We start from the raw sequence: 15,009 nt of genomic DNA, 5'->3' as shown, positions 1-15,009 counted from the left end.
ATGATGGGTTTCAGGAAAAATGATGAATTAGTTTGTCTGAAGAAATCTTACATACCATTCGACTTCCTTTATAAGCATTATGGTCAGAGCAAGTCATATCGTCTTTACAATGATAAATTTTCCATCTCTTCTTTGGGTTGGACTCACCGTCGGGTTTTTGTATTCATTGTCTATTTTCTGGAGATGCTAATATTCCCGATATAAGGAGAAAGGATCTAGACTCGCCTAGCTATGGTCACTAAGACCCCAATGGAAGGAATTGAGGGGCAAACTTACACTATTGTCCCAATGATCGTGGCTGAGATGTACCGAGCCTTAGACCGTTGCAAAAAAGGATATAGGTGTTCCTCTCTGAAGGTGTTCCTCTCTGTTGCTGCAAATATGGTTGTTGGAACACCTTCAGAGAGGAAAATACCATCAAGAATTTTCGCGACAACCATGGAATGACCACATAGCTTATCACCATCCGAAGAGAATGACTTTTATCCTAGACAGATTTGCACAACCGAGAAACGTTGTGAGCTGGGTACATTTCTTTAGCAATTTGACTAATGACAAGATACATTGGATGTTCGAGTGGTTCCCTAACAGTGAATTCATCATCAGGTCGAGAGATGTTCCTCATCTAGTGCTAATCAGATTAAGGGGAATCTATCCTTATGCTCCTATCAGAGTCATGAGGCAAGTTGGGAGAAAACAAGTTATACCACGAGTTTCCAAAATGGTTCATTATGAAGCAGATTTCCAAGGGAATGTCATTCAATTCAAGTTCAAGGCACACCACATGCGGCATCAAAAGATTATTGTGGAGAAAGATACCATCGAGCCAAACAGGTATCATACCAACCATGTGTACTTCTACCCATCATGGTTGGTCGATGACATAGCAGGAGAGGTCAAGCTAGGGGTTGATTTGAGAAATAGGGTCATAGACGACACTACTAATGCACAAGTCAAATACAGGAGATTGCGCAAAAGGGTCTTTGAATCTGAGACCAGGCATTTGGAACAACATAAAGTGGACATGGAAGCAATTAATGAATGGAGGGGAATCGCTACTAAATCAACAACAAGGTTGGAGTATTTGGAGCAAGGTTTGATGGAACTTGAGGGGAAGATGAGGAAAAGGGTCTCAGACTGTCAGAATACAGAGGGCAACGAAGGAGGGCATCTAGCAAGGGCATATCTATTGTTGGACGTGTGCGGCCTGGGAAATCTGATTGATTGAGCAAAGAAGGCCAAGCATGGAGAAGGTCCCTCTGGGACCAAATAGATTAGGAATAATGTTTTACTTGCTTTCTACATTCATTTTAGACTTTGGTTGTAATAACGCAAATGCCACTAGTGACTCTTTTTAATTATTGTCGTTTTAGTAGAGATTTGGTCTATTTATCATACTAATGAAATGACGCAGTTATCGGCATTGAGTTTTCTCCAAAGCTATATGACGCTAGGCCTACCTCGGGCATGATGAGGTCCCTAAATTAGGATGCGAATTTATAATTCCGCAATACGTGTTTAAATATCGCAAATATCCTTTTAATACTCATTACTGATTTGTTTAACTTCTGTTTTTCTTCTTTTCTTTGTTTATTCCCATCCCCTAATGTTGGTTCGTGCATACTGGCAACATCAGCATATCATACCAGATCTAGAGGTCCTCCGCCTCCTCCTCCTCTAAGTGATCCTAAGAACAAAGGAAAAGCTAAGATGGACGATATGTCGAAACTTCGGATGGTCGGAGTACTCTGGCGCAGAATGACTTGGTTTTACGGTTAGAACATAAGATATTGGAGTTACAAGTGGAACTTGAGCAGGTCCGTAACTTGGCAAACCTTTCCCTTACCCTGAATGTTCCCGACATCAACCAACAAAACGCCCAAAATCCAACACCTCCTCAAAACACACAAAACCAGCACCCGCAAAATCCTCCCGCACCTCACCAATACGCCACACCTCCCTAAAATTCTAATCCTCAACCAGTACCAACTCCTCCACGACATCATCTTCATCCGACCCAGTACCCACAAACTACCACCGACCACACTCCTCAGAATGCACCACAGCCTACTCATGACCCACAAAACTCAACCAATGACCACCATTATGCCCAGATTCTCGGAGTCCACCAAAGCAATCCCATATATGTTGAAACCTTACCCCACACCCCACAACAGACCCTATACATACCCGAATCCACCGAGAAGGACCTGCTCATCAAGAACATGGAAGAGGAACTCAAGAAACTTAAGTGTCGAAGGGGGCAAAGGCATTGAGGGTTTGAATTATGAAGATTTGTGTATTCACCTAGATGTAGAACTGCTAGAGGGTTACAAACCTCCCAAGTTCAAAATGTTCGACGGAACTGGTGATCCGAAGTTGCACTTGAGAACATATTGTGACAAGCTTGTAGGAGTTGGGAGGGATGAAAGAATCCGCATGAAGCTGTTCATGAGAAGCCTCACTTGAGACGCCCTATCTTGGTACATCAGTCAGAACCCAAACAAATGGGTTAATTGGGTAAGCATGGTATCGAATTTCATGGATCGGTTCAAGTTTAACACAAAAAATGCACCAGCCATTTTCTACATTCAAAATCTCAAGAAGAAGCCAACGGAAACTTTCTGTGAGTATGCTACTCGGTGGAGGTCTGAAGCTGCAAAAGTAAGGCCAGTGCTGGAAGAAGAACAGATGAATAAGTTCTTTGTCAGAGATCAGGATCCGCAATACTACGAAAGATTGATGGTTACTGAAAACCATAAATTTTACGATATCATCAAGTTGGGAGAGAGAATAGAAGAAGGGATCAAAAGCGGAATGGTGACAAATTTTGAGGCACTCCAAGCCACAAATAAGGCCCTGCAGTCAGGAGGTATCTCCAAGAAGAAAGAAATAGGTGCAGTAATGGTAGCCCAAGGTCTGAAGTCTCTTCTCACATACCAAACACCTCCACCCGCATATCAGTCTTCACCTCCCAGAAACCAACAACCTGCCACCACTTACCATACCTATAACACCCAACCAGTGTACTACCACTCACCACCAACCTTCCAAAACCACCAAAAACCTAGACCAAATTTTGACTGCAGACCACCGAGATAATACACCCTAATTGCTGAACCTATAGACCAACCGTACGAGAGACTGAAGGTTTCCGGTTATATCACTCTCATTCCCATTGTTGCTATGAAAAATGCTTCCCAGTGGATTAATCAAAATAAGACATGTTCCTATCACTCAGGCATGAAATGTCATACTATTGATGAGTGTCTTACTTTGAAGGATAAGATTCAGACATTAATTGACACCAAAGTCATACAGGCAATGGAGGCTACACCTAATGTCCGTAACAATCCTCTCCCGAATCACAGAGGTGAAGGGGTAAACATGATAGAGACCGATGAAGAATGGGACTCAGAGGGGTCAATTGGACTCATTAGAGAAGGGGATAGTCCTGAAACATCTCCAGTCACTCTCACACCTATCATAGTACAAACTCAGGCACCAATTGAAGTTGAGGTAGCCGCACCAACTCTGTTTGAGGTTGAAGTAACAACACCCTTCACTGTGATGGTAGCACCTACACCGTCTTATAAGTCTAATGCTATACCATTGGATTATGTTGCGGAAGCAAGAAGGAAAGGAAAGGAAAAAATGGAAGAAACAGGTGCAGCGCAAGGCATGACCAGAACTGGTAGAATTTATACACCCGAGCATTTGGAAGGAACGAGCAAAGAAGCGGCCTCCAAACCGCCTGTCAGTGAGACTGGCCCACATAATCTTTGGAGAAAGGTACATGCAAGAGAGTATTATCTGGTTGATCATCTGAACAAAACCCCTGCTTAAATATCATTTTTATCACTACTGCAAAACTCTGAGGCACATAAGAATGCCCTGATAAAGGTGTTGAACGAAGCCTATGTACCTAATAACAATACCAGTGGGGAGATTGCCAATATGGTAGGGCAAGTGCTGGAAATCCACAAGATCACATTTCATAAAGACGATCTACCACCAGAAGGACTAAGTCACAATAGGGCACTGCATATCACAGTGCAGTTTGAAGATAAGTTCATTGCCAGAGTCCTGATAGATGGGGGTTCGAGTCTTAACATATGTCCACTAACTACTCTGAAAAGATTGGGTAAAGGCGTGCACGAGATATGAGCAGGAAGTATAAATGTGAAAGCATTTGATGGGTCTCAAAGGGCCACAATTGGGGAAACCAACCTTAGCCTACAGATGGGCCCAACCTGGTTTAGATGTTGAGTTTCAAGTGTTGGACATATCTGCTACCTACGATCTATTGTTGGGACGACCTTGGATAATGCCACTGGGGCTGTAGCTTCTACTCTACATCAGGTCGTGATGTTTGAGTGGAACCATCAGGATGTGATCATCCATGGGGACGAAAGTAATCCCATTTACACAAGTCAAACTATTCCGAGAATAGAAAGAAGTTGGGTGGAGAAACATACCATCCCATCGAGCACGTCAACGCAATTGAAAAGGACAAATGGTGGAGCAGCAAGATAGAAGGCATATTGTCATGGACTGGGTATGAGCCTAGCAAAGGTATCGGTAAGAATCTCTAGGGGATCACCAAACCAATACAGCTAAAGCGTCACGACACAACTTTTGGGTTTGGGTATAAATACACCTGGCACGAGTATCAGCATTGGTCGCCAACATGGTGTGGTGTTTATTACACTCTAGAGCAACCAGTACCACATTTAAGCCAGTCATTTCATCAAACTAATATGATTTGGGAGTCCGAAGAAGATGAAGTTCTAGCTAGTACAAGGAATCTGTTTCTGGATGATGAAGACATGGATTGCAGTGCGATAGTTGAGGAGGAGGAGGACGAAGGCCTCATTATTCAGACCGTGGAGAAGGGAGTTGTTCTCAAGAACTGGACTGCTGCACCATTAAGGGCCCGTCGAGTTCCTGGGTAGCCTGGCAATTAGCATCATTTATTTTAAAAGCAATTTTTATGAGCATTTAAGACATTTTCAGTATTTTATTTTAAACATGTTTTATTTTGAAATAATTGCTCGGGTCATCGAGCCGTACCTGTTTGACGTTTTCAAGATTTATCTAATGCATTGTTATTTTTAGTATTTATTATTATTCTTTATATTTTTTCTCTACTGCATTATTATTACCTATCCCGATGAACTTACGACTATGACATGTATTGAGACAATGCAACATAAGAATAATGATTCAGAGGATATGGAAGAGGATATAATACCCGAGGAAATTGTCAGAGAAGTGGAAAACTTTGAAAACAAGCCTAAGTCCAATTTGGATGAGACTGAAACTTTTAATCTAGTAGACTCCGAAACAGTCAAGGAAACACGTGTAAGCATCCGCCTATCACCATCAGAGAAGGCAGAGTATGCCTGGTTCTTGAAGCAGTATGAGGATATCTTTGCATGGTCCTATGATGATATGACCGGTTTGAGCACATCCATAGTGGCGCATAAACTACCTACCAACCCAATGTGTCTGCCGGTAAAGCAGAAGCTCAGAAAGTTCAAGCCAGATATGAGTTTGAAAATAAAAGAAGAAGTCATAAAGCAGATCAAAGCTAAGGTTCTCAGAGTGGTTGAATATCCAACTTGGTTGGCTAACATCATGCCAGTTCCGAAGATGGATACTTGAGAAATTCTTTGATTGACTTTGGAGGTACAATTTGAAATTGAATCCCGCAAAATGTGACTTCTGGGTCCCCGCATAAAAGTTATAAGGATTCATCGTCAGCCACCGAGGAATTTAGCTAGACCCATCAAAGGTCAAGGCTATCCAGGATTTGCCACCTCCAAAGAACAAGAAAGATGTGATGAGCTTCTTGGGATGTCTTAATTACATTAGCCGCTTCATAGAACAATCAACCATGATCTGTGAGCCGATTTTGAAAATGTTAAAGAAGGATGCCGCAACCAGTTGGACTGAAGACTGCCAGAAAGCTTTTGAAAGAATCAAAGAATATTTGTCCACACCGCCAGTCCTGGTCCCGCCAGAACCTGGTAGACCACTGCTACTCTATCTCTCTGTATTAGATAGGGCTTTCGGTTGTGTATTGGGACAACATGATGAGACGGGAAGGAAAGAACAGGCCATATACTATCTGAGTAAGAAGTTCACACCCTACGAAGCACAATATTCTTTGTTGGAACGCACCTGCTGTGCTTTGACCTCGATAGCCCAGCAACTGAGGCACTACTCCTGTGCATATACCACATATCTCATATCAAGGATGGATCCTCTGAAGTACATCTTCCAGAAACCCATACCTACAGGGAAGCTGGAAAAATGGCAGATATTGTTGAGTGAATTTGACATCGTCTATGTGACTCAGAAGGTGGTTAAGGGACAAGCATTAGCGGATCATCTTGCGGAAAATCCTGTAGGAGGAGAATACGAACCACTAAAAATGTATTTTCCTAATGAAGAAGTATCATTCATAGGAGAAGATATCGCCGAAGCCTACGACGGATGGAGAATGTTTTTCGATGGAGCCGCAAACTTCAAAGGAGTGGGTATTGGAGCTGTTTTGGTGTCAAAAATAGGTCAACATTATCTGGTATCTGCGAAACCTAGATTTCCGTGCACCAATAATATGGCAGAATATGAGGCTTGCATATTGGGGCTCAATTTGGCCATTGACATGAATATCCATGAATTACTGGTAATTGGTGATTCAGATCTTCTGGTACATCAGGTGCAAGGAGAATGGGCTACAAAGAATACCAAGATATTACCATATCTATATCATGTGGAATAGATGATAAACAGGTTCACGAAGATAGAGTTTAGACATGTCCCGAGAATCCAGAATGAGTTCGCAGACGCATTGGCCACTTTGTCCTCCATGATACAGCATCCGGACAAGAATTTCATCGACCCCATTCCGGTAAGGATTCATAATCAGCCAGCTTATTGTGCTCATGTTGAAGAAGAAGGAAACGGGAATCCATGGTTCCATGATATCAAGGAGTACTTGGCAAAAAGAGAGTACCCGAAGTATGCAAATCATACTAAAAAATGCACGCTCCGAAGATTGTCCCACCATTTCTTCCAAAGTGGAGGAATTCTGTACAAAGGACTCCAGATCTAGGGTTATTACGGTGTGTTGATGCCAAGGAAGCTTCCAAACTGCTCGAAGAGATACACTCTGGAACTTGCGGACCACACATAAATGGTTTCGTTTTAACTAAGAAGATACTGAGGGCAGGTTATTTTTGGATGACTATGGAAACAGACTGCATCAGGTATGTCCAGAAATATCATCAGTGCCAAATACACGCAGATATGACACGGGTGCCACCAAATGAACTCAATGTAATGAGTGCACCTTGGCCTTTTGCCGCTTGGGGAATGGACGTCATTGGACCAATCGAGCCCGCAACTTCAAACGGGCACAGGTTCATTTTAGTGGCCATAGACTACTTCTCAAAATGGGTCGAAGCTGCATCCTACAAAGCTGTAAACAAGAAAGTCGTCGCAGCTTTTGTTAGAGATCGTATTGTTTGCCGATTTGGGGTTCCATAGTCCATCATCACTGACAACGCCGCTAATCTCAACAGTGACCTAATGAAATCTATGTGCGAGTCCTTCAAAATCAAGCACAAGAATTCCACAGCATACATGCCTCAAATGAATGGAGCTGTGGAGGCCGCAAATAAGAATATCAAGAAAATACTGAGGAAGATGGTAGACAACCACAAGAAATGGCACGATAAGTTACCATTTGCCTTATTGGGGTACCGTACCATAGTCTTAACATCAACCGGGGCAACTCCCTATTTGCTGGTCTATGGTACTGAACCTGTCATTCCTGCCAAGGTTGAATTTCCTTCTTTAAGAATTATACGAGAAGCTGAACCATGTGATGCAGAATGGATAAGAAATCGCTATGAACAATTAGCTCTCATTGACGGAAAAAGAATGAATGCAGCGTGTCATGGTCAACTCTATTAGAATAGGATGTCCAGATCTTTCAACCAAAGGGTCAAACCTAGACAGTTCACATCGGGGCAGCTAGTACTGAAGCGGATCTTCCTGCATCAAGATGAAGCCAAAGGAAAATTTTTGCCCAATTGGCAAGGGCCCTACATGGTTCACAGAGTACTAACAGGAGGAGCACTCATACTCGCAGAAATGGACGGAGAGGTTTGGCCAAAGCTTATCAATTCAGACGCAGTCAAAAGATATTACGTTTAGAATGTTCGCATTTCTTCATTTGATGTAATTGAACTATGCTCGACCTGATTCCCGTTTAAGAGGGGATACGTAGGCAGCCCTATGGGTTTGGTCACAATTCAATAAATTTTTATTTCCCCCCCAACCTGAAACTAGGGCAGAATTTTGAGGAGGACCCTCAAATTTCCGGAGCAAGTCCAGCCAACGTCATCATATGCAAAACGGTCAAACTGGGACAGAATTTTGAGGAGGACCCTCAAATTCTAAGGAAGTCGCAATGCCTCTAAAAGTGTCACAGTCATTGGTTCATCTAATTTACCCGATATTGCATACTAATGTATTTTAAATAACTACATTCATCAAATGCATGCACATTTTTTGAAAACATTATTTTATGAAACAACCAGATGCTACCCATGGTAACTCGAGCAGGATTTCTATGCAGAGCAAGGCAAAGCAAGCAGACGAAGGAATGAACCAACCTTCCTCGTAGAACTCACGATTTTCCTTTGGGTGCATGAACAAAGAATATTCGCAAATACGTGCACATCTCAGGATCACTATCTTCATAACAACAAAGCTGCCAAATGCAAACACATTTCCAGCTAAGAAATACTCTGCTACTACTTATTATATTTTCATTGCATGAGACTAAACATTGTCAACATCTTGCATGAGGCTAAGCCCTGCCTCCTCAATTGCATAAGGCTAAGCACTGCCTTCTCCTGCATGAGACTAAGCATTGTCTCCGTTTTGCATAAGGCTAAGCCTTGCCTCCTCAATTGCATAAGGCTAAGCAGTGCCTTCCCCTGCATGAGACTAAGCATTGTCTCTATTTTTCATGCGGCTAAGCCCTACCTCCTCAATTGCATAAGGCTAAGCATTGCCTTCCCCTGCATGAGACTAAGCATTGTCTCCGTTTTGCATGAGGCTAAGCCTTGCCTCCTCAATTGCATAAGGCTAAGCACTGCCTTTCCCTGCATGAGACTAAGTATTGTCTCTATTTTGCATGAGGCTAAGCCTTGCCTCCTCAATTGCATAAGGCTAAGCACTTCCTTCCCCTGCATGAGACTAAGCATTGTCTCCGTTTTGCATAAGGCTAAGCCTTGCCTCCTCAATTGCATAAGGCTAAGCAGTGCCTTCCCCTGCATGAGACTAAGCATTGTCTCTATTTTTCATGAGGCTAAGCCCTACCTCCTAAATTGCATAAGGCTAAGCATTGCCTTCCCCTGCATGAGACTAAGCATTGTCTCCGTTTTGCATGAGGCTAAGCCTTGCCTCCTCAATTGCATAAGGCTAAGCACTGCCTTCCCCTGCATGAGACTAAGTATTGTCTCTATTTTGCATAAGGCTAAGCCTTGCCTCCTCAATTGCATAAGGCTAAGCATCGCCTTCCCCTGCATGAGACTAAACATTGTCTCCATCTTGCATAAGACTAAGCCATGCCTCCTTAATTGAATAAGGCTAAGCACTGCCTTCCATTGCATGAGACTAAGCACTGTCTCCAATGTTTGCATGAGGCTAAGCCCTGCCTCCTCAATTGCATAAGGCTAAGCACTGCCTTCCATTGCATGAGGCTAAGCCCTGCCTCCTTAATTGCATAAGGTTAAGCACTGCCTTCCATTGCATGAGACTAAGCACTGTCTCCAATCTTTGCATGAGGTTAAGCTTTGCCTCCTCAATTGCATAAAGTTAAGCACTATCTTCCATTGCATGAGGCTAAGCCATGCCTTCTTAATTGCATAAGGCTAAGCACTGCCTTCCATTGCATGAGACTAAGCACTGTCTCCAATCTTTGAATGAGGCTAAGCCCTGCCTCCTCAATTGCATAAGGCTAAGCACTTCCTTCTATTGCCTGAGGCTAAGCCCTGCCTCCTTAATTGCATAAGGCTAAGCATTGCCTTCTATTGCATGAGACTAAGTACTGTCTCCAATCTTTGCATGGGGCTAAGCCCTGCCTTCATAATTGCATAAGGCTAAGCACTGCCTTCCCTTTGCACGAGACTAAGCATTGTCTCCATTCCTGCATGAGACTAAACATTGTCTCTCCTTGCATAACCACAAATGCTATGCTATTTGAAACCTTGCACTATTCTCTACCTCGGGGCTAAGCTCTGCACCCGATCTTACATGAGACCAAGCTCTGTCTTGTTTCATTTTGCATCATGTCTTTGCATCTCATGGGCTGAGATATCGCCATTCTGTCCAAAGGCGTCATAGTCCGAGGGCATCATCCTCATAGCCGGAAGACACCATGCCATGGTTTGAGGATCTATATATTGCACATAATTATTCAAAGGTGTCATAGATCAGAGGCACCATCCTCATGGCCCGAGAACATCATTTCATGGCCTGTGAATCCCCTATCTCACGATTCATGGCCCGGGACATCATGGTCAAAGGACACTACCCCCATCGTCCAAAGACAACTTTCATGATCCAAAGGGAATTTGCATCATGTTTAAATTCTCGCAATAATCTATATATACTTGCATGCATTGTGTTTTAAGTTTTGCAGGTAATCCAGGAAGTAACCGTTCTCCTAACGGGAGCAATCTTCGCTCCAGTTTCCGTTCAACGTTCATATCTACAATTATTTCAAACGTAACCAACCACCGTCCGTTACCCGTTCCCATCTGATAACCATTCAAATATCCATATCCACCCCCCAGATACATCCATTTACAATCCCGATATCATCATGTCCAGAAAAGTTTGTCCGTTCCTACAATAACTCCATCGGTTTATTCCACCATTGGATCCAGAACTACACATGGCCTGATTCCTGTAAAATCAGGGATATGTAAGCAACTCGAAAACTAGGGTTCGGCCTATATTTTTTCAAAATCACCCCATTCGGTCAAAATCGGTCATCATTTCTCTACCCGTCAACTCTTTCCTCATTGCCGAGTAAAGAGGGGCAGCTGTTGATACTTAATTTTTCCCTCATATTTTAAACATATATATATATATTTTAAATATATATATATATATATATATATATACTTTCAAAATAGTGCATATGCATCATCATTTGATTTATAAGCATACAAAGTATTTTTCATAGTTTTCCATGATTTTTAAAGACTTTAAACCAATTTATTTCTGCATTTTTATTGTATAAATATCCAAAAATTATCCTCCAAATTATTTTGTGATGATTTAATCATCTAAACTTATCATTTATACCAGAATGAGGTTTTAAATATTTTTCAGTGCATTTCTTATAACTACATTTTCATTTTAAGGCTAAATTGCACATTTTGCAATAATAGCCCACATGTTAAGTAGTTATTTTTAATCACTTTAGTGCACAAATGATATTTTTGATATTTATTAATTACTTTTATAAATTATTTATTTATTAAACATTGGGTATTTAAAATTTGGCCCAAACCTTACCTATTTTCGGACCAAAGAATGGCCCAAAGTACCTAATACACTGGCCCAAATACCCCAGACCAAACCAAATTAACCCAACCCCCAAAACCTGGTCGCGACCCGTTTAACCACCCGACCCAAGACCCCTTTTAAATTGTGGTCGTTGATCTCAGAGATCAACGGCCCACATTACACCCTCCCTTTTAATTACCACCCAAACCCCCTAACCCTAATCACTTCCTACCATCTGCCGCCCTCAAATCCCACCTCCCTTCTCCCTCCTAAGAACCCTAGCGCCGCCTCCCCTAAAAGCTCTCCTAATCCCACCAGACATGGGATTATACGGCCATTTCTTGCCATATACGACTCTTCCCTGGTATTGGATCCTTCTCTATAACGCTTGCCTAAACATGGCAAGCGGATCTCATCAGAATGGAACCAAAGTCGGTTCAACTTCTTGACCTTTCTGCTATTCCATCTATGTTCATTTTTGTTCTATTATGGGTATGAATCTCTGTGTATCTCTGTTGATTCTTACTTACCCTAAAAATTAGGGGTTTTAGATCTCTTTTAATCGAACCAAGATAGGTTCGATCCTCTGATTTTAGGTATTATTATGTCCATATTCACCCTATATTCTACTATGGCCTGTTTTTATTTTTATTTCGGTCAATATTTGTCTTACTCTAAAATTAGGGTTTTTAGATTTTTCTTAAATTAATTCGATTCTCTGATTTTAGTACTATTTGTATCTCTATTCATCTTATGCTACTGCATTTTTGAATATTCTGTTAATATTTGTCTTTTTTCCTAAAATTAGGGTTTACCGGTTTACTCTCCTAATTTGATTTTTAATCAATTTACGTGTTTTTTTCCTTTTATTGTATGATTGTTTATATTTTCTTATTTATGTGCTTGTTCTACTGCTATATAAATTGATCCCCCTTCCCTTTTGTGGGGGCAATTTTGGGGAATCATTATTTTCTCACTAAAAACTGAAGCTTTCTACTCTATATTTGCTCACTATTCTATTCTATTTGGCTCTTGGCCGGCTGACAGCCAAGGCTACCGGATTTCTACTCTTTTGACCTCTCTTGGGTGTGAGGACTGCCTGGGTTCTTGAAACCCTTGGAACTTGACACATTCAGGATTCTGGGTCCTTTCTGCAATCTTTTCTTGTTTATCGAATAATCACTGGTTAGTTTCTAAACCTTTGCAATATTTACTCTATTATGTTAAGCATGTTCTCTGAAACTTCATAATCCAATGCATCTCTTTGACTCTTTTCTGCCTAATGCTGCTTACTAGCTTAATGATGTTCTGCACTTAGCCTAATTAATTTAGACACAATGAAGCATGCTTAGTTTAAATCATGATGACTGGAATGATATGTTTGATTATATGGTTTGATCCATGTTCCTTGCCTAATTTTGAACTTCTAACGACTAATTTGTATTATTAGTATGCCTTAACTTGTTTCATATATACCTTTAATCTGAATGTTGTATGCTCCTATGACTATGGTTATCACCCTATGAATTTCTATTATGTCCAACCTATACCCTTAATGACTTGTGATCTTTTGAAACTAATCTCCTTTGATTTAGTACCCTTCATGATACATGATTGTGTTTGTGTAATACTGTTTAAACCTAGGTTAGCATGATCTGACCCCTTTAGTCTTAATTCAGTTGCAATAGCCTAATACCAGTGCATGTTATCTTGTCATCCCAGGCTCCTTGTTCCTTGTCATAAGCCACCCTGTCTAGTGTGTTAATTTATTTTTCTTTGGAATTCATTATGTGATTATCTTACAAGCTAGCAAATGCTTTCAAAACCTATTACCCTACTACTATTTTTTATGGGTTGTTTCTTGTTTAACTCTGGGGCTGGATGAAAGCCAAAGCCCTTCCCTAAGTTTCCTCTGTCAACCTCCCTAGTGTGAGCACTACCCTGCGTTCTTGAAGCCCTTGGGAACTCTGACACACTAGGATCTAGGTTTCTCTGCCACTTTTCCGTAATTGCTCAAACTCTGCCCCTCTTCTCACCCACTAGATTAAATTAGTTGATTTGTGTAAATGGTTATACTTCTGGAACTTTTGTTCAAACTATGGTTGCTGGATGTGTTCTGTTCTGTGTAAAATGGAGATTGGTTCTGGGTTGTTGAGAAACTGTATGGACATGAGAACGAAGGCCTGGCCAGGCTGGGCATATTTTGGTCCTTCTGTAGGCCCACTATAGCTATTCTATAATTTTTTTAATTTATTTCACTTATTGGGCCTGTAATAATGTTGTAATAACAATTGCGGTGTTAGTAAAATTGGGAAAAGGGGGTTATCTTAATACTTACATTGAAATGGGTAGAAATCCTGCCTATAGGTGTTTTACTTTGCTCAAATATGTTTTGCTATTCTGTGTGTTAGATGACCTGCCTATAGGTGTTTACTTTGCTCAAATATGTTCTGCTACTGTGTGAATTAGATAGCCTGCCTATAGGTATTTAATTTGTTTGACATATTTTACCTCCATATGCTAGAAACCGTGCCTATAGGAAATTAAATGACCAATGTCTCAATGTGCATTACAGCATACTCATTAGGCTCTATAGGATTCATTTAATTTACATGCTACCTAATCTGCAATTTAAAAATCCTACCTATAGGTCTTAATTATTGATTATAAAAATCATGCCTATAGGATCTAAAATCAGTCTTAATTATTGATTATAGAAATCATGTCTATAGGATCTAAAATCAGCCTTAATTGTGACTATAGAAATCATGCCTGTAGGATCTAAAATCAGTCTTAATTATTGATTTTCTTGCTCGTTTCCTTTAAGTACTAATGTTGAACTTTCAACACTATGTCATTGTCACTATTAGAAAGCATGCCTATAGGATCCAACTAAGCAGTTTTGAATATTCTCCTACAATTATCATTGCTAATTACTGCATAAATCACCTAGATATCATGCCTATACGTTTAACCTCTTATAACCTATAGTCAGTAGGCAACTGCGTAGTCACTTAGAAGTCATTCTAAAATGGCATCTTGCTCTGAAACTGCCTGCACGTTTGAATCCCAAGGTCACATAGAAACCATGTCTATAGGGCTTAATGGCTTTAACTTGTCTCAATTTTGAAATTGCCAAATGCCTAATTTGTTTGCGTGCATTTGTTGTCTAAGTGTGGAGGCTAACTTGAGCCCTTAATTGCCTTCACATGAAGTCCAACTTGTTTTGTATATCGCCAAGTTTTATAATTTTGAGCAACCTAAGTTAAGTCTAGAACCTTCCAAAAGAGAGGTCCAAACGCCTTCTCGACCATAGGCGTGGGACGGGTAGTGCACGCATAAGGCACGGTTTAGAATCAACTAGCGTGCTTTAGGTAAAACCTTAAAGATAGTAATCGGGTAGCAGGA

At 41.0% G+C, this 15,009-nt stretch overlaps 1 protein-coding gene across 1 annotated transcript; it reads left to right on the top strand.

The window, feature by feature from the left end:
* The first annotated feature begins 7,653 nt into the window (after window positions 1–7,653).
* Window positions 7,654–7,986, top strand: LOC138899104 (uncharacterized). The gene has a single exon (XM_070185221.1). The coding sequence runs from the start codon at window positions 7,654–7,656 to the stop codon at window positions 7,984–7,986; it is 333 nt and encodes a 110-aa protein (XP_070041322.1).
* Window positions 7,987–15,009: the final 7,023 nt, after the last annotated feature.

This window comes from Nicotiana tomentosiformis, chromosome 9, assembly GCF_000390325.3.
Source record: "Nicotiana tomentosiformis chromosome 9, ASM39032v3, whole genome shotgun sequence".
NCBI lineage: Eukaryota > Viridiplantae > Streptophyta > Magnoliopsida > Solanales > Solanaceae > Nicotiana > Nicotiana tomentosiformis.
The sequence above is the reverse complement of the archived record's forward strand: the minus strand, read 5'-3'. Positions and strand labels throughout refer to the sequence as shown.